This window comes from Nematolebias whitei, chromosome 9, assembly GCF_014905685.2.
Source record: "Nematolebias whitei isolate Nwh7 chromosome 9, NemWhi1, whole genome shotgun sequence".
Taxonomy (NCBI): domain Eukaryota; kingdom Metazoa; phylum Chordata; class Actinopteri; order Cyprinodontiformes; family Rivulidae; genus Nematolebias; species Nematolebias whitei.
This window is the reverse complement of record NC_056506.1, coordinates 28,549,031-28,569,029: the sequence shown is the minus strand read 5'-3', so window position 1 is coordinate 28,569,029 and position 19,999 is coordinate 28,549,031. Positions and strand designations below refer to the sequence as shown.

Below are 19,999 nucleotides of genomic sequence, written 5' to 3'. Positions count from 1 at the left end.
CCGTTCACATTTCACTCCACTCGCACAAAAGCCCCTCCAGACAGGATGATTATGTCGTGTCGCTCTGTTTCCAGTGCACTTGGTCGATATTTGGAACGTCATTGAAGCTTTCCGTGAGAACGGCCTGAACAACATGGAGCCCAGCGCTGAGCTCGCTGTGGCCCGTCTAGAAGTGGTGCTGTCCACTATCTTCTACCAGCTGAGCAAACGCATGCCCACCACTCACCAGATCAACGTGGAGCAGTCCATCAGCCTGCTGCTCAACTTCCTGCTGGCGGCCTACGACCCGTAAGTAACCCATCACATGACGGTCAGAAACTTTCACATCGGAGGTTTTGACGGGAGCAAATGAAGCGTGAAATGTTGGCGTAATGTGTCAGCCAAGATGAGAAAACATTTGTGTCAGTAATATCACAGCATGTGGGTGCACTCTCCTTTTCTTTGTTTTTCTCCCTTTTTTAAGTATATTTGATGCTAAAAGTCAAATAAAATGCAGGCTGACAATCAGATTAATAGATTTTTCTTTATCTTTAAGAGTTGAAATCTATGGCTGGGAGGATTTTGGTTTTCATGTATCAATTTAAAGGGTTTATGTTTTTTTTGTTTTTTTTTAGGGAAGCTCATGGCAAGATGTGTGTTTTCGTTGTGAAGATTGTCCTTGCAACCATCTGCGGAGGGAAAATAATGGATAAGCTGAGATGTAAGAAACAACTTTTAATGCTGCAAAGCATTTAAATCATCTACTTCTTAGAAGAAAAAAAACAATGATTTTATAAACTTTACATTTTCTAGTCTAATGTGCTGTGTTACATTTAATATTACAAAGTACAATCTTATTGCTGGTTGTACTTTCTGTGTGTCGTGTAGTTTTACACACATAGCAGTTCATTTCTAGCTGGTGCTCTGCACAAGACATTATTTATTATGTGATAGGTTGGAGTTTATTAAATAATGTACTAAATCTGTGGGAGTAGCAGCTTGTAAGAGAAAAAAAAAAAGAGGAGAGCTGGCGTGTCGTTCCAGCTGATCATTATAACTGCTTTACTTTGATGTGTTTACACAAACAAGTGGGATAATTGTATTGTGTGATTCTGTAATTAGCCAACTGTTGTTGCAACTGGTGATTAGCTCAATTAATTTGTATTAAGCCTCCCCCTTATTGTTTCCAGATATCTTTTCCCAGATATCAGATTCTGCTGGAATATTGGTGCATTCGCAGTTTGACCAGTTTCTGCGGGAAGTTCTGAAATTGCCCATGGCGGTGTTTGAGGGGCCTTCTTTTGGCTACACCGAACAAGCTGCTCGGGCGTGTTTCGCGCAGCAGGTGAGGGCTCGTTAACCACAGTTTGGAACATTGGTTATTGTCGTTGTGTTGAGATGACTCTCGCTCTCTATCGTCAAAAGAAAAAGGTCTCCCTCAACATGTTCCTCGACACGCTGATGTCAGACCCGCCTCCTCAGTGCTTGGTGTGGTTGCCGCTCATGCATCGGCTCGCCAACGTGGAGAACGGTGAGATGAGGGAACGCATGTGAGAAATGCAAAGTTCAGCTCGGCATCACAATCACACGATTATTCTGACACGCACGCCTTAAAAACCTGTGCGTGCACACATCCGCTCACTGACATTACGCGCCGAGTGTGAGTGTGTATCTGCGATGCAGTCATCATCACAAGCATGTGAGCGGAAGAAACACGCGCGCACGTATTGAGCTCGGGCTGCGCTGCTAGGCAAGCAACTTTCAACGAAACACGACCGATATCTCACCACAACTGTCCTAATATTAATGAAAATTAATCCTGTCCTCCCTGCAGTGTACAAAACATCCCAGTTATTGTCACATCTGTTTATGTGTTTGTTTGTTTGTTTGTGTATGCGTGCCCCTCCTCTCTCCACCCCCCACCCCCCACCCCCTGCAGTCTTTCACCCGGTCGAGTGCTCCTACTGCCACACTGAGAGTATGATGGGCTTCCGCTATCGCTGCCAGCAATGTCATAATTACCAGCTCTGTCAGGACTGCTTCTGGAGGGGGCATGCCAGTGGTTCCCATAGCAACCAGCACCAAATGAAGGAGTATACGTCATGGGTAAGGAAGGAGGAGGGGAGGCTAGGGAGGTGTGTCTGCATTAGGCCAGTCATTGAGGCTATTTTTACTCTGCTTGTAAGGATGCTGAGCGTTGGACATCAGGGACAGTATTCCTGCACTGATGCCACACGTTTAATGAAATAAAACCGTCCTCACATGTCACGTCTGTGTTCCTCCTGCAGAAATCCCCGGCTAAGAAGTTATCCCATGTCCTCAGTAAGTCACTGAGCTGTGCATCCAGCAGAGAGCCCCTCCACCCCATGTTTCCTGAAATGCCAGACAAACCTCTCAATCTAGCTCATATTGTGTGAGTTCATCTCCTTTCTTGTAAGCAGCTTAAAGTGATTCCAGTCAATCTTTTGGGTGAACTGATCAAAATAGTTCAATTATAACCTCGAGGTTAATTATTATCTACAACTGTGCATTTATATTTTGTTTTGTGATACATCATGAAACAGACAAATAAAGTTTTAGCATTTCTTGAAAGAATGCATGCAGTAGTCCCTCGTTTATAGCGAGGGATCCGTACCCTGAAGCCATGCGATAAGTGAAAAACTGCGAAGTGGGAATAGTACAAGTAGTAGGTAATTTTAGTATTTATATATATAAAGGTGTTTTAAATCCTGCACGCACTCTTGCAATATTCTAAACAATGTTTCTAAACTCTAAACACTCTAAAAGAGCACAGAATGTCATGATTTCAGCTCCTTGCCTCCTCTGCTCTTTGTCACCTGCAAGTGCTCTTGGCCACGCCCACTTCTCCGCTTTGCATGAAGAACAGCTGATCAGCTGCAACAGGAAGTTTATCCTGCAGTAAGGGTTGCACAAAGGTGCAGGAGGAAGCTTTGACTGCAGCTCTGGGTTGCACAAATTTGAAGCAGATGCGAAATTATTTAAAATAATTTATTTTAAATAAAAATTCCATGCCGCTTGTGCGGCTCATCCATCAATCAGCCAACTGTGTCGTGTCCAATCTTATTTTGAAAAACCGCGATAGAGCGAGTCCACGATAAACGAACCGCAAAGTAGCGAGGGACTACTGTATAGCCTTTTTCCGTATTGTCATTTTATGAGAAATGATAGATTGCTCCTAATTTAGTCAAATCTTAAAAATGACACTGCAATCTCATCTCCTCTGTGGTCCACACTGCGCTCAACCACCTGGAGCAGAAAAACTCTTAGGTCCGTATGCTCTTTGTCGACTTCACATCCGCCTTCAACACCATGATCCCCCAAACCCTGATGGACAAACTAGCCACACTAGGACTAAGCCCCTCCATTTGCAACTGGGTACAAGACTTCTTAACAAACAGACCACAGTTAGTGAGGATCCACAACTTCTCCTCCTCCACCATAACCCTCAGCACTGGCTCTCCTCAGGGATGTGTGTTGAGCCCCCTCCTGTTTACTCTGCTCACGTATGATTGTGCAGCTACCCATCCAGGCTGTCACATTGTAAAGTTTGCAGATGATACAGCGGTGGTGGGATGCATCACAAACAATGATGAGTCCAGCTACAGGCAAGAGGTGGAACACCTGGAGAGCTGGTGCAAAGAGAATAACCTTCACATCAATGTGAAGAAGACAAAGGAGATGATTGTGGACTTCAGAAGGAACAAAAACATCTACTCCCCCCTGAACATAAGAGGATCTGCGGTGGAAGTGGTCTCCAGCTACAAGTACTTGGGTGTACACATGAATGACAACCTCAGCTGGAGCAACAACACCACCAGCCTGATCAAGAAAGCTCATCAGAGACTCTACTTCCTCAGGCGGCTGAGGCGAGCTGGTCTGGGAAGCTCAGTCCTCACCTCCTTCTACAGGTGTGCAGTGGAGAGCATCCTGTGCTCCAGCATCAACGTGTGGCATGGAGGCTGCACAGCTGCAAAAAGAAAAACTCTGCAGAGTGGTGAAGACTGCACAGAAGACCGTCGGAGTCAGCCTCCCCACCATCACAGACATCTACACCTCTAGATGCAGGAAGAGGGCTACCTGCATCATGAAGGACCTCACTCACCCAGCACACACACTTTTTGCCCCACTCCCCTCAGGAAGGAGGTTGAGGAGTGTTAAGTGTAGAACCACTAGACTGAGGAACAGCGTCTACCCTGAGGCTGACTCATGAATCTCTAACCAGAATAATCACTGTGAAAAACCACATCATGTTGCTGCTGATCTGTTTCAATGTTGATGTGTTCATGCGTGCACATCCGCACACACAGACCCATGTTCATGTTTGTGCTGATGTTAAATGTTTTTATGTTATGAGTGTTTAGTGTATATTTAGTTGATGTTTTTCTTAGTTCATATCTTAGTTGTTATTACTGTTTTTCTTATACATTTTATTGTTGGATGTAACTGGGACCCTGTGTACATAATTTCGCTCCACCACATGTACCACATGAGGTGCGAATGACAATAAAGAATCTCTGACTCTGACTCTTTTATAAGTGCAAAATTGATTGTGGTCTTGCATGATTGATTGGTGTGTGGAGTATGTGCTATAATTTACTCTCAGCTACTACCACATCAAATGTTAGCTCAGTATCTGTGAAACCAGCTGAGTTATAGACATTTTAGTGTGGGCAGATATTGATTAGCTGTAGCAGCCATATTAAATGGGTTGACTCTAGAAGTTAATAACCTGTAGATGTAAATCCAATTATTACTATCTGAAAGTTTTAATAAAATACATCCAGTGGTTGATGAGGTATTTTACTAACAAATGGGGTTGTTTTAAACGAAGACGTCCTGTTGCTGCCCTCAAAATGTGTGTTGGGGCTGTGCTCACCCTCTACCACACCAAATTTTACTTTGATATCTGTAAAAGTGCTTCAATCGTGAACTTTTTGTGTTTAGTTTTGTGTGTTTTGTGCAATAATAAAATAGATTTTAGAACTCTGATTGTAAAAGAAAAGGCCTTAAGACTTCATTTTGCAATTACCATATTTTCCTGACTATAAGTTGCACCAGATTATAAGGCGCATTAAGCGAAACAAAACAGTCAGATAAGTCCAAATTTATTCAACTCTTTCACAATAACAACATAAAATCGGTTCGAGGTCAGTAAACACATTAATACATAAGGCACACCTGATTATAAGGCTCACTGTCAATTTTTGAGATAATTAAAGGATTTTAAATGCGCCCTATAGTCCAAAAAATACGGTAAGTTGCATTTAGGGTTGAAAATCTACAAAATCTTTTGTGACGTTTGAACAATAACTTGTTCAAATTTCATTATTCAGTGACAGCATGCATCTGTATTTGGTGTTGGATGATTAAGTAAAAATAATATTTGAAATGAAGAATTGTGTCTTTTTCAGTGTGGTACAAACTGACTACACACTGAACAGCATTTAAAAGTCCACGTTTCTGTACAGCCTGAAAAACTTCATTAATTCTCCACTTTTTGCCCCCATTTTCTTGTTTCTGGTTTTGTGTAATACATTGGATTTTTATTTTAAAATGCTAATTCTGTATGCCATCAAAACAAAAGAGCCTGTTTGTGTGAGACTCTGCCTCTCAGCATTTTACTTGCTGTAGTGACTGCGTCTAAATTATCTTAGTAACAATCTCATCTCAGGACCGCTGATGGAAATTAGCCAATGGCTAAATCAGATATAATGCAATAGCTTCTTTTGGAGTGTACTTTCATTGTGCATGGTCTCAAATAAAAAAATATATATATACAATAAACCAAAGCTGGCCAGATTCTGTGCTCCAAGATTCAGCTTCTGTGTCAAATTTTCAGGAACAAAAAGGAAACAGCTTTAGTCCTGAAATGTTCCTGGCCTTGCCGTCTACATTTCTTGTCTTCAAAAACTTGCTGAGAAACAATAAAAACTAATTTAGATTTGTGAAGACGTCAGGAAACTATAACAGAAGGCCAAAACAATTTTTTTTTAAAGTAGCTCATAAATTGCAGAAACAGCGTCTTATTGTCTTGGATCAAACGTGCCACTTTGAACTCCGACTGCCTGCTTTTCTGTTATTTTTACCTGAAGATGTGTAATTTAGTTGAGGAAAACCTGGATTTTTTTTCTTTCTTGTTCTCAAATAATTATGCCTGCGTAGTTACACACATGCACATTCAGTCAGCCCAGTTTGTGTAAGCTGAGCAGAAAATCCACAGCAGGTGGAGAGAAGCCGTGCACGCTGGTGAGAAAATTAATGTGCTGCTATTTCTTTGCGTCTCCAATGTTTGCTCAGAGACTACGGCAAAAGCAATGTACTAAAATAAATGTTAAACCATAATACTGCATGGTAGTTAACTTAAAACTTTGTTTCACATCTAAATCATTTAAGGAAATTAATTTAATGTGAATTATTTTTTTTCTTTATAGTGTGTATTTTTCCATGCAGTGTGTTATTGTCCTGTTCTCCCAGGCAGCTCGTAATAATGTATTTCTTTCTTTTTCATATTCCACATACTAGAGACACGTGGTGAGTTTGGTTTGTTTACATTTTGCTGTGGTTTGACTAATTTAGTCACGTTTTCATTTACTGACTGTTCAAACGCTTCTCTGGTGATTCTCTAACTCGTCATTTCATTCTTGCATGTGTTCAGCATGACACATATCTAATCCTAATTGGTGTTATGATATAATATGTGAGTCATCTACTGAAGGGAATGTCACATTTAAGGGGAAAGTAGTAATAATGCAAAGGAAAATACACCGTTTTCCCATAAATGTAAGGCAGTCTTGTCAGTTTGTGTGACAAATAACATTAATTTCCCACCACAGGCCACCGAGACCAGCGAACATCACCAATGACTACTCCTTCTCTCACTCCATGCCTACATCAGGGAACCCTTACTCCACCAAAAAGTGAGTACAGCCTTGCTAACAAAGGATGTCCTGGATTTTACAACAGATCTTTTCAGCATGTCACATTCCCTTAAGGCTCTCTGACCCGTGCTGTCTTTTATTCCTATACTGGTTAAAGTGTGTGTTGGTGCGCGAGAACATTTGTGTGTAGTCATTTTCTGTGGAGCTGAATGTAAATGGCTTGCCTTACAGCCTGAATAATGATGTTGAGAGAAAAACGCCCCTCATTGGGGCTGCTCCACACCTGTTGAAAGGGAAAGGGTAAGTGATGCAGGTGTGCATTTGAGAATGTCTTTCTACTGCAAAAAAGCACGTGTGGACTAATTAAATAGGAATTATCAGCCGTCGTTAAGAGTGTTTTCCTTTTTGGTTGTTCTTTTCATTAAATTTTTTTGCAATCCTTGCATTTTGCACTCGAGGTTGATTTTGTGAGGATTATTTGTTATCAATTAGAAGTTTCTATTATAAGCTTTCATTCCCACAGAACAGTAGCTGCCAGCTAAAAGAAACATATGTTACTATATGTCTGTTTCAGCTACACAGTAACATTTCATATTAGTATCAAATGTAAGTAGATTAATAATGTATTAGATTATTCAGATCAAATGGGATTATTTGTATGAAGTCAACTTTCACGGGATTGTTTTCCTGTTTAATATTTCTAGTTTTTTGGGGACTCAAATCTACATTCTTTGTGTAATTTTAATAATTCTTGTGTCAAAGCATTCAAGTTGATTGAAAATGCTGCACTGTGACTTTTGGTGTTTGTAACTTTTATACTTTTCAAAATATTTGATTTTATTTAAGATCAAATTCCTCGTAAAGTCATTGAGATCTTTTTAAAATACCTTTAAAAACATTTTCTTTGAAACTGCTTCAGCATACTCATCCTGTTTTTGTCTTATTATGCTACTTTTAGTTTTCAGCTGCTGTTTTGTTACTTTTAGCTACTGTTCTACTACTTTTAGCTGTTAGCTACTGTTATGCTCTGGTTAGCTTTCAGCTTTTATTCTGCTCACTTTTAGCTTTCTGTTTATCCACTTTTAGCTGCTATAGTACAAATATCAGCTTTTAGCTACATGTTTGCTTATTTTAGCTTTTAGGAATTGCTTTTCTAATTTAAAATCTGTTTTGCTTGTTTTAATAAATGAGGTTCAGCTTCTTCAACAAATTTCTGAGCTCAGCATTCAGACTGCATTTCACAGAAAATGTAATTTCTTTAGTTTGATTTTTGGAATGCTAACATTGACAATAGAAGCCAATAAAGACAACTTTTATTATTATAATTATTATTATTATTATTATTATTATTATTATTATTATTATGCTTAGACCAGTGGTTCCCAACCCTGGTCCTTGAGGAACTACATTACTGCATGTTTTAGTTGTTTCTCTGCTCCAGCACACCTGATTCAATTGTTTAATTACTTCCTCAAGTTCTGCAGAAGCCTGTTAATCACACATTCATTCATGCCACTTGTATCAAAGCAGGGAAACATGCAAGGTGGTGTTCCTCAAGGACTATGGTTGGGAACCACTGGCTTAGACACTAGCAGCGTGTCCTGCTTTGTCGGCTGTTTTTTCTGAAGACTGTCAGCTTTTTGGTGCAAAACAATCATTGTCTAATAAAGCTAATGAACTCATATTGATAACATGACAGTTTTTACAAGTTTATTTTCATATTTTTCTGGTTTTGCTGTTGTCAATTAACTGTAACTGACACACTGTTTGTATTAGTTCATGATATTGTTGGAAAGCTTGTTGACATCGTTTTAAACATAACGCTCTTGCCCAGTTGTAGATGTATATTCTGTGATTACTTTCTGAGTTTCATTCAGTTCATGTAACAATTTGCCAACAGACTAATGAACGCTCAGACTCACACAGAGACATGGAGGAATACATGATCACTTGCCTTTCACAGTGGCAGGAGATCATTATAGGAGCTACATCAAAACAAACTTTGCATTCTTTGCATTTACAAGCTTAAACTTTAAAACAAAGTTTTCTTTTTGCATGGCATGTCTTTAGTTGTGCATTTTAGCCTCGATGAGTTGTCTCACCCAAATATAATATAGCCTTGTTCCTCTCTAGTCACCCGTGGTTCGCTGCTTTTCAGCCACTCCCCTCCTCTGCTCTTTTGTTGTCCTTCCCCCCCACCCCCACCTCCAGCTTTCCCCTCCCGCTTGTCCCCTGACTACCCCTACGTCACCTGTGTAACATAATGTTTTATGTTTTGTGAAACCCACACCGTTCCAGGTTGAAGTACAACCTCGATGTTGCCGATAGACTCGCTGACGAACACGTTCTCATTGGCGTCTATGTGAATCTGCTCCAAAACAACCCCCACACATGGTTAGTTGGTGTGCCGCTGCGCTTGGGAAGACAGCAGAGGACACAGTGTGCTCTGCTGAACTGCCACCTCATGACCTTTTCCCTAACCTCGAGGATTTCTGAGCGTGTTGCGGTCCTAACACTGCATGCTGTCAGAGACAACATGCAGACTGTTTACCATGACCTCAAATGTTAATGTCATCTCATCATCATCATTATCTTCATTACTGTTACTTTTATTGTTATTATAGAGCAACGATAAGATGACTAGACATAAAGGCTCCGTTTAAATCTGATCTGTTGTAGCTAGTTTTGTATCATTACAGGCGCTTCAATCAAATTCTGCACTTATGGGAACGATTCTGATTGAAGTGTGGTTTTGTTGAAACTTCTGTGGAAACTATTGATACCTTCTCTGTGGCAGATAGCTCTTCGAATAACCACAGTTTGAAGTTTAATTCTAACCAGATTGACAGAGCTAATGGTTAGTTTAAGTAGGGACAAGATCAGAACGGTTTGCTGCCATGGTAAAATAATTCAAATTTAAAAGGAACCATAGATTTTTATGAAAATGCTACTTTTTTTAACTTTTACACCACCAATAGTTCCAAAATCCATGTTTATTACACCAGAAATAATATATTCCTGCAGAAAGTGACCCGGGCTACATCAGAAGCGTTACAGCTAATTTGCAGGCTTGCAACAATGAAAACAAAGCAACAATGAAATAAAAAGCATACAAAGTAAAACTGACAGTATTACGGTTAATGTAAGTGTTTAGATGAACTGCTATGACATTTCAGATCAAAGTTGTTTCATGAGCTCTTGATTATGAGATAAAAAGATGGAGGAAAATTGGGAATATATAAATTTTAAGCACACTTGTGTTCTTCACAGACATCAGAGCAACAGTCCCATTGACATGCCTGGTTGATGTTGAGTCAGTTGCATTAAGCTTTAATGTAGGAGACCAGAGCTCAAACCTTGTCAAAGTTTTTCATTATATTTTTTCAAACAAACCATTACAAAAGGCCACAATTTATTACTTTTAGTCCATATTGAGTTCAGTTTTAGCCTATACCTCTGTTCAATAAAAAAAATCAACTATAATGAGCTCTGGGTGTCAATATAAGATCAACATAAATATATTTATATTCCAACGTTTCTGCAGATACAGTAGTCTTTCGTTTATTGTGGGGGTTTCAATTCTCAGTCTCCCCGCGATAAGTAAAAAACTGCGAAGTAGGATAGTAGTATAAGTAGTAAGTAGTAGTTTATGTTATTACTATATATATATATATAGTAATTCTCTGGCTTGAAAATACATGTCTCTAAGCCACACTTAGTAAATATAAGATAAATCATAATTGTGTACAGTGGTCCTTCGTTTATCGCGGGGGATCCATACCCTGAAGACCTGTGATAAGTGAAAAACCGTGAAGTAGGGATAGTAGTACAAGTAGTAAGTAGTAGTTTATTTTATTATATATATAAGGCGTTTCAAACCCTTCCCACACTCTTGCAATATTCTAAACAATATTTCTAAACTCTAAATGCTCTAAAAGAGCACAGAATGTCATGATCTCAGCTCCCTGCCTCCTCTGCCACCTGCAAGTGCTCTTGGCCACGCCCACTCCTCCGCTCTGCACAGTGAACAGCTGATCAGCTGCAGCAGGAAGTTTATCCTGCAGTATGGGCTGCACCAATGTGCAGCAGGTGCTAAATAATTTTAAACAATTTATATTTAATAAAAAATTCCATGCCGGACGTGCAGCTCATCCATCTATCAGCCAATTGTGTGTCATGTCCAATCTTATTTGGAAAACCGTTATATAGTCTACAATAAACAGTACACTACTTAGACACTCTAGCTACTATACCACAGGAATCCACTTTTCATTGTTGGAGTCTGTGCCCCCAATCTCATCTGACTGTAAAGTTTTTAAGTAATACAAAACCAGGTAACAGCTTGTTTTACAGAATCCAGCTGTTTACAACACATGCTTAGACTGCTAGGTTGTCACGAGTCTTTGTGAAGCTTTGCTAGCATGCATCAGGATATCTGACTCATGGTTACAACCATTATACCTTCAAAATGAATGCAACAACTATCCATCCATCCATTTTCTTTACCCGCTTATTCCATTTTGGGTCATGGGGGTCACCGGTGCCCATGTCCAGCAATCACTGTGCGAGGGGCGGGGTACACCCTGGACGGGTCGCAAGTCCATCACACGGACACATAGAGACAAACGAGACAAACAACCATTCACTCTCTCACTCACACCTAGGGACAATTTAGAGTTACCAATCAGCCTAACATGCATGTTTTTGGTCTGTGGGAGGAAACCGTAGCACCCGGAGAAAACCCACGCATGCACGGAGAGAACATGCAAACTCCACCCAGAAAGGCCCCTGGACCGGGGTTTGAACCAAGGACCTGCTCACTGAGAGGCAGCAGCTCTACCAGTTGTGCCACCGTGCTGCCATGCAATAACTATCTTAAGCATAATCAGTGGACAGAGCAGTGCCAAACACCTACGTAACTGAAATTAATACAAAATTATTTACCGGTAAATATTACTCAGAAGTCGTATCGAGGTCATGTGACCAGAAGTCAAGTAGTAGAATGCGGTAAATCATTTATTTTTATTGGTAAACACTTTTGGTAACAGCTGCTGTTTTTAAATGTACTGTCTAAATAAATTTGACGTGATTCTCCGCAGCAAAGCTCATATGAGGAGGAGGAGGATGGAACAGGGAACAGTCCCCCGCCTCCTGTTGTCCCCTCCGTTCTGTGCGGAGCTTAAAGGATATTGGTATTTAAACACATATTTACCGTACACAGAAAGATTTTTTTAAACTTTTATTTAAATATGTATCAGTCTTGACTGACTGAAGGATTTAAAAATAAACTAGACAAATTCTCCACCGCTGAGCTGTCATGACTGTTGTTCTTCGCTTCGTGTTCGGATGCGAGTTTAAAATGAGATCCCGGTATTTAAATGCATATTTACTGACACGGAAAGATGTCACACAGAAAGAATTTTAAAACTTTTTATTAAAACATTTACCAGACTCGACTGCTTTTGCGTCTCTGACCATCAACATGTTGATGCAGCTTACGAGCTACAGCTGTTTCGTCGTTGACATCCGATCGCTTTGAACTTGAAAGATGCATCATAAGAAATCCTCCGTACTTTTTCCATTATCTCTGAACAAATGAACAGGTTTGTGCATGAAGCGCAAAATCCGGTAACAACACCGGAACGATTTTAAGAAATTAATTCACGTCTCTCTTGGGGGGGATGGTCCTTGAAAGTACCACATTGGTCATTCAGGTTAGACTTCTGATCACATGATGACAGAGTGGGTGGAGTTATGGTTGGCTATTTAAAACCGTGAGCAAAATGCCTTGTACATCTGATTACCTGAAGGCATTCGCTCTGTGTTGTCACAAATGCTTGCTGCCATGAGAGGCAGGGTATTGAGAGCCATGAGCACTCAGCTGACTCTCAGCTGTCAAAGGAAAATGTTACTCAGTGGCAGGAAGCTACCAATAGGAAATAGGAAGACTTACAAATTAAAATCTTAATCTTGAAAACTGTGAAAAAATACAAATAAGACACGTCTACATATAAACCACAGGGTACAAAATATGAGAAAAATAGCAGCTTGTACACCAGCAATTATAATTTTATATATATATATATATATGTATGTGTATGATGTGTGTGTGTGTATAGGTGTTTTAAACCCCTCCCACACTCTTGCGATATTTCTGAAAAATGTTTCTGAAGTCTAAATGCTCTAAAAGAGCACAGCATGTCATGATCTCCACTCTCTGCCAGCACTTTTGGCCACGCCCACTTCTCCGCTGGATAGCGGAGGTCATGACGTTTTGCAGGAGGGAGCTTCTCCCTGCACATGTGGGCTGCACACAGGTGCAGTAGGTACTAAATAAAAAAAAACATTTTATATATAAAAAATATCCATTCCTATCTTGCAGCTCATCCATCAATCAGTGTGTCATGTCAAGTGTGTCAGATCCAACCTTACTTTGAAAAACCGCAAAAGAGCGAGTCCGCGAATGTCGAACTATGAAGTATCGAAGGACTACTGTAGATGATGCTCAATTTATAGCCAAGAAGAAAATGCATTACAATTTAAAAGCTAAAAAAAAAAATTTTCACGTCTCTACAGCTGAATGCGGTCTGACTGATAAACTAGAGCCTACCACTGTAAGCGAGTTAAATTGAACCTTATAAAGGCTGTAGGATGAATCTTTTTTTGTTTATTTGTTTTTTTAGCTTTTAACTGGGAAAGTACATTTAAAATCAATAAACACTCCAAGCTTTTGTCTTTTTGTTGGGAATGATAACATGTTTTTAGTCAAATAATGTGGGTGTAAAAATGTGGGTTAGCAATCCTCATTTATAAAACACAGGGAACCCGAGTACTTGGTTTAATATGATGCAATCCTCTCTGGTTTTGGCTCCATTTGAACTAGTCAATAGGTCCTCAGTCTGGTCGAAATTACACTCCATGTATCCAAACTGAGGTTGTTTTAAGTGCTATCTATAACAGGTAAGATATTAATTGTTCATAATATTTCTTGAAATATTTAAGAATTGTGGTTTTAATTGGTCTTTCAAAAATAAATAATGAATTAGTTTATTATTTAAGCTCTATTTTATTTTATCCCTGGAAATTGGGACATGTTGTTTTCTCTTTGATACATTATTATCACGTGTGCTGTTTGTGTGTTTGAATTTTAATAATGTATCTCCTGTATTTGTGTGTGTAAAAAAAAAAACTTTTTTTTTTTTTTTACTCTATACCATTATCAAACAATAACAAAAAAAATCATTTGTTTTCATGGTTTTGAATAGATTAGCATTGCTTTCTGGATTTCTGCTGTGAAACGTGTGTTGCTGCCTCGACAAACTAACCAGACTCCTAAAAAAAACAAACCATCTTTGCTATTTCTCATGCAAATATTTCAGAGATTTTCCGTATTAATTGTGTTATGCTGTGACTATTTTCCTCTTGATCAGTTTGCTGGAAAGCAGTAACCATCAGGATGAGGAGCACAGTCTCATTGCCCGCTATGCTGCTCGACTGGCTGCTGATGCTGCGGTGAGATATACAGCACACGAGACATTTATTGCGCAGAACTATTAGAGCATCTTTCATAGCTGTCCGATGCCAAAAAGCATGTCCTTGATGAAAAAAAAAAAAAAGATTTAACATAATGCTGCTACTCCTCTTTAGAGATCTTCAGTCCTCTTGACTGTCATTTTTAGGCAGACGTATATGGCTGTCTGTGCTCTTGATGGATGGCTGGTGACTTAACTGCTTTGTTGCCTTTCTGTGCGATGCCAGACACGCTAGTGGATGACATCACCGAGAGGTGAGGCCAGTTCACGTGATGTCTCCTGCTTGGTTTCACCAACAGGCTCAACAGCAGAGGGTCCCCACAGACCTCCCCTACTCTCTGGATGCCAACAAACAGCAGAGGCAGCTCATCGCAGAGCTGGAAAGCAAGAACAGGTCAGGGATGATTGCCTCCGAGAGACCGTTCATCTCTTTGCACTTATAGAAGGAAGGGAAACCGAAACAAACTTCACAGAGTCATTATAGCAAAGTATTATTAGCTAGTATTTAATTATGACCTCATAATAGCTTCCATTGAATGTTTTTTTTTTCATAGAGGTATGCACATCAAAATAAAGGTCATAAAGTAATCTAACTGTGTATTTGAATGCCATATTTTGCACACAATGCTCAAAGAGCTGCACAAATTGTGTTTAAGTGTAACTAAATTAAACAAAACTGGTTGAATATATATTAAAACGCTAAAAATGTGAAGCTGAAATGACATCAATTATTGTAAGAAGCCAAATCAAAGTTCAGGTAAATGGACCATGTGCTTTTAAAGTATAGTCGGTGTTTCTGTGTGACGTGGACGACACCTCTGAGCTGCTTTTGAATGACACTTTAAATGTGCGACTCCGCAAAAAGGTCAGGCGTGAATAATGAGTTTATTTTTGCTGCGTGATTTTCAGGACACAAATATCTTTCTGTGACAAATCAAAAAGCTACAGTTCCTGGATTTGCCCACTTTTCACCACGTATGAGGTCATAGCTGACAACATTTTGCTTCAACAGATTAAAATAATCAGTCTGTACTTGGCCTGTCCAGCAGTAAGAGTGAAACGAGTATCTGCTGAATGTTTGCTGCAGCTGCAGGTTTTTTAGATGATCTATGTTACAGCATGTTTCTGCTGCCACCCTGTGTAGAAAACAAAACATTTTTATTGCATTATCATGTGGAAAGGCATTTAATTGTGCAGCACGTCAGAAAAACACTAATTCTATTTTTTTGTGCTGACCGAAGCGTAACTTTTGCTAGAAATACAAAATTAATTTCTGCCAAACAAATGTTTGTTTCCACTACAGAGAGATCCTGCAGGAGATCCAGCGGCTGCGCCTCCAGCATGAGGAGGCTTCGCAGACTCCACCCGATAAGGGCCAGCAGAACCCCACCCTGCTCGCTGAGCTAAGGCATCTCAGGTAGCTGCTTTCATTAAATAAAGGCCTTTTTATCGCCCACCACCTTTCAGTCTACTGTTCTAGACTACTTTTACGTTATGTTGAGAAGCTGAGATTCTAATCTCAGAGTATGGTTTGTGAACAGCAGTCGGCTACAGCCCCTTCAAATTTTATCGCAATATCTGTAGAAATTACTGAATTATAGGTATTTATGTGTTTTATAAGATCAATGGGCTGTGGCAGAAATCCTGAATTGGATTAATTTCAAAAGTTAAACAATTGTAGACGTACGTCCAGTGATTATTTCCTGAAAGTCTCATTAAACTCTATCCAGTCGTTAATGAGATATTTTGCTAACAGACAGACACTGAAACGCACACAGACAAAACCATTATAGTCTGCCTAATATGGCACGTGAAAGTTAAAACAAGCGGTTCTGCTGTGGCTGTTTAAGAAGATATGTTCATGATGTAAAATGAACATGTGTCTGCAGATGTTGCCGTTGATGTGACAACGTGTTTTTATTATAACTTTTTTTTCCCTAGGCATCGCAAAGATGAGCTTGAACAAAGAATGTCTACTCTGCAGGAGAGTCGCAGGGAGCTCATGGTGCAGCTGGAGCAGCTAATGATGCTTCTCAAGGTACTGCAGATGTGCCTTTCATCTATCGGAGTGCAGTGCACTGTGGCCCAAAAAAATAAGCTCATGATTACTATAGAAATAGCACATCCTGTCTCGTTTTTTGTTATTTTAATTATAGAAAGGGCAAACTTGTGTGAAAAGCTGTTGTATTTTTCTATTCAAGCAAAAAAAAAAATGGGATCTCTTCAACGCCCAAAGTAAACAGCTGCCCATACTGGAATAAGCGCAGAGAATATCAATCTAATTAGCCCTAGAGGATCGATGTTAATCCATTAAACTTGCATGAGGGAGCCACAGACTGGCCACAACTTGAAAACAAATAAATAATTGAATTTATTTAAAGATCTAGCCGCGGTTTTTTAAAAAGCCACTACATTGTTTTTTTTTTTCAGCTGGAGGAAGAGCGGCAACAAGCTGTGAGTGTAAAAATCTCTGACCTGGGTGCACATGTGAAATTAAACCCGTCCTTGTTGTTGGTTTTACAGCATTTACAGGATTAAAGCAGAGTAATTCTGTCATTCTGAATTTTGTTGGAATGTGCTAACCTGACAGAAAACAGTCTGTGGTTGGATGGGAATATGTTTTAGAGATGAAAACATGTTTAACAGCATGTTAAGATGGTCTGAAACACTAATGCTGAGCTCAGTTCACTTGTAAATTCTGCTTTTCTAATCTGGCAAGAAACATAAAGCTTAACGTAGTCGGTGTGTCGACCTAAATAACAAAGAGAACAAGAAAATGTACATTTTCTGTGAAAATGCTGTGAATGGGAACGCTTGAGTGCTAAATGACCTTGGTGAAATTTGCTGAAGAAGCTGAAACTAAGGTGTTAAGATTTAGAGCAGCAAAACATTAGCTAAAAGAAAAAATATAGCTAAAAAATAATAAACACTACAGCCAAAAGTAGCAAAATGCTAACTTTATCAAAACACTACCATAGTTAAAAATGGCACAGTTCTAGCTAAAAACTAAATGTAGCAGCCTGCTTGAAACTCAAGTAGCAAAAGACTAGCTTAAAGTTGCAAGAGCCTAGGTTAAATCAGCAAAATGCTTGCTAAAAGCTGAAGAGGCAAAAGGCTATAGAAAGTACCGAGACACTAGCTTAAAGTTGTAAAAGGCTAACAAAAAGATAAATGTAGCAAAACGCTAAAAGTTTGAAGCTAAGTTTGAAGCTAAAAGTAACAAAAGACTAGCTAAAGGGTAAATGTAGCAAAAACCTAGCTAAATTCTCTAAAGGCCAGCTTTCAGATGGAAAAGGCTAGTTAAAAGGAGCAAAGTCAATCAAAAAGTATTAAAATACTAGCCAAAACGTAAAAGTAGAAAACAGCTGGCTAAAAGCTAAACATATAAAGGGGTTAGCTAAAAGCTAAAATTAGCAACATGGTAACTAAAATTAGCGAATCAGTAGTTACAAGCTAAAAGTAGCAAAGAGTTAGGTAATAATAAATAGCAATAGGTTGCAATAGGCTAGCCTAAAGTACATGACTGGCAAAAACTAGAAATAGTTCCAGGCTAGCTAAAATCTAAAAGTATCAGAATGGTACATAAAACACTGAAATGAGCATAAGAATACAAAAATACAGCAAGTTTGCTGAAGCCAATTTTAAAGCGAACAAGGTTCTCAAAGGAATGGAAGCTCATTGTATGCAGATGTAGTTGCAAAAGCCACACAGAAAACAGCAACAACCAGGAAACCTCTTTAATTGTGTTGATGCAGAATCATGATTCATATATATTCACATGTTTTTATTGATAGTCGTTTTCTGTAATAATACTTTTCTTCCCACAGACTCAGGGTCCCGGCTCTCTGCGCTCCTCCCCCAGTCACACCATCAACCGGCCGATCCCCACTCCGATCCATTCGGACTCTGCCGGCACCACTCCCACTCACACGCCTCAGGACTCACTGATGGGCGTGGGAGGAGACGTTCAGGAGGCCTTCGCTCAGGGTAACACTGAAACATCTGCTTCTTGGCATCTGCACGGGATCACACTTGAAAACGTTTCTTCTTTCTTTTTTCTTTTTAGGTCCAAGGAGAAATTTAAGAAATGATCTTCTCATTGCTGCTGACTCCATCACCAACACAATGTCTTCGCTAGTTAAAGAGCTCAATTCAGGTATAAAGAATGAGGAGGGTGGGAAGAAAAGCTTGCTTTTCACAGTATAAATTTTAAAATGTTGGTTTTTTTCTATCAGAGGGCGGCAGCGAGACCGATAGCCTCTTGGATTCAGACTTTGGACGTTGTGACACGACGGCTCCAACTTCTTCAGATCTTTTCTTCTCATATAAGCCCAGGTAGTTAGCAGACAAGCACACCTGTTGAGGTGCTTTACCACTGACGTGTCATTTTGAACATGCTTTTTGTGTACCAGGCCTGTCAGCGCTGCGGAGGCAGAAGGTTTCGAGAACAGTCTGGAGCAGCAACTCGAGGATGAGCTCAAGCTGGAAGAGCTGGTGCAGCGCAGACAAGAAGCTGACAAAACGTGCATGGTGAGTCCAGTCCGGTGACGTTCTGCACTTCGACTTGTTAAAGAACTAATCTGTCTGTTTCCGTCGTTTCTGTTTGCATCATTGTGGTTGAACACAGGTGACTCTGCAGCAGTGACTGTCCACGTTACTGGTAAGTTTCAGCTTCAGCTGTTGCTTATGTGATTAACACTTTCTCTCGTGCTTATCATTTTAACTTCCCCCAAATGACACGCTCCTGTAGCACATCTGTTGTCGTCGTTCAGACCACACTTACATTTGCTCAATAATATATCATAGTTTGAATTTGCAACAACTTCGCTTTCTTTCAAACTATGTCCTAATTTTTGTGTTTGTAGCTTTTAAGTTTTTTTTCTTCCTGCCTCTGTGTGGTATGTCAGGATACAGTGTTGCCAGGTCATGGTGCATGCTACTACAGTTTTTAGTCACACTTGCAGAATGATAGCAGTTGATCACTTTGTTAAAATTTCTTAAGATCAAACGTTCAATCTAGTTATTGTGCAGCCGTGGTTGTTTTGCAGAATTTTGACAAAAAGCGAAAGTCCTCACATTCCTCAAAGTAATGCATATCGCCGGCCTTCTGTCATGTCAGAGTTTTACACTGAGATCATTTGATGTTAAGCGATGATGTAGCTGTTTTGGTCAAAGCTTAAAGAAACTTTACACACAATCTTGTGCAATGTTACAATGTGACACACTCTGTTGGGTTTCACTCCCAGCTACTACATCAATCAGTTTTTCACAGACTCCCTGTATCGCGGTTTTTCAAAGATTGGACATGACACACATTGGCTGATTGATGGATGAGCTGCACAACCAGCATGGATTTTTTTTTATGAATTATTTTAAATGGTTTAGCATCTGTGTGCAGCCCACAGCTGTGGGAGAAACTTCCTCCTGCAGCTGATCAACTGATCTTCAAGTGGGCGTGGCCAAGAATGCATCTGGAGGAAGACAGCTGAAATGACATTCTGTGCTCTTTTAGAGCGTTTAGAGTTTAGAAACATTGTTTAGCATATTGCAAGAGTGTGGGAAGGGTTTAAAACACCTATATATATATAT

General features: G+C 39.7%; 1 protein-coding gene across 1 annotated transcript in view; it reads left to right on the top strand.

The window, feature by feature from the left end:
* The window catches only part of dtna (dystrobrevin, alpha), a 30,750-nt gene that overhangs the window by 8,464 nt on the left and 2,287 nt on the right, over positions 1–19,999 (top strand). The window contains exons 4-21 of the mRNA XM_037681641.1: positions 75–288; positions 615–700; positions 1,170–1,324; positions 1,405–1,510; positions 1,919–2,085; positions 2,268–2,392; positions 6,523–6,531; positions 6,834–6,917; positions 9,177–9,272; positions 14,309–14,390; positions 14,710–14,804; positions 15,714–15,827; positions 16,352–16,448; positions 18,238–18,397; positions 18,477–18,566; positions 18,646–18,745; positions 18,823–18,940; positions 19,038–19,070. Coding sequence (XP_037537569.1) covers positions 75–288; positions 615–700; positions 1,170–1,324; positions 1,405–1,510; positions 1,919–2,085; positions 2,268–2,392; positions 6,523–6,531; positions 6,834–6,917; positions 9,177–9,272; positions 14,309–14,390; positions 14,710–14,804; positions 15,714–15,827; positions 16,352–16,448; positions 18,238–18,397; positions 18,477–18,566; positions 18,646–18,745; positions 18,823–18,940; positions 19,038–19,055 — 1,916 coding nt within the window. The 3' untranslated portion in view covers positions 19,056–19,070. The remainder of the gene's footprint in view (positions 1–74; positions 289–614; positions 701–1,169; positions 1,325–1,404; positions 1,511–1,918; positions 2,086–2,267; positions 2,393–6,522; positions 6,532–6,833; positions 6,918–9,176; positions 9,273–14,308; positions 14,391–14,709; positions 14,805–15,713; positions 15,828–16,351; positions 16,449–18,237; positions 18,398–18,476; positions 18,567–18,645; positions 18,746–18,822; positions 18,941–19,037; positions 19,071–19,999) is intronic.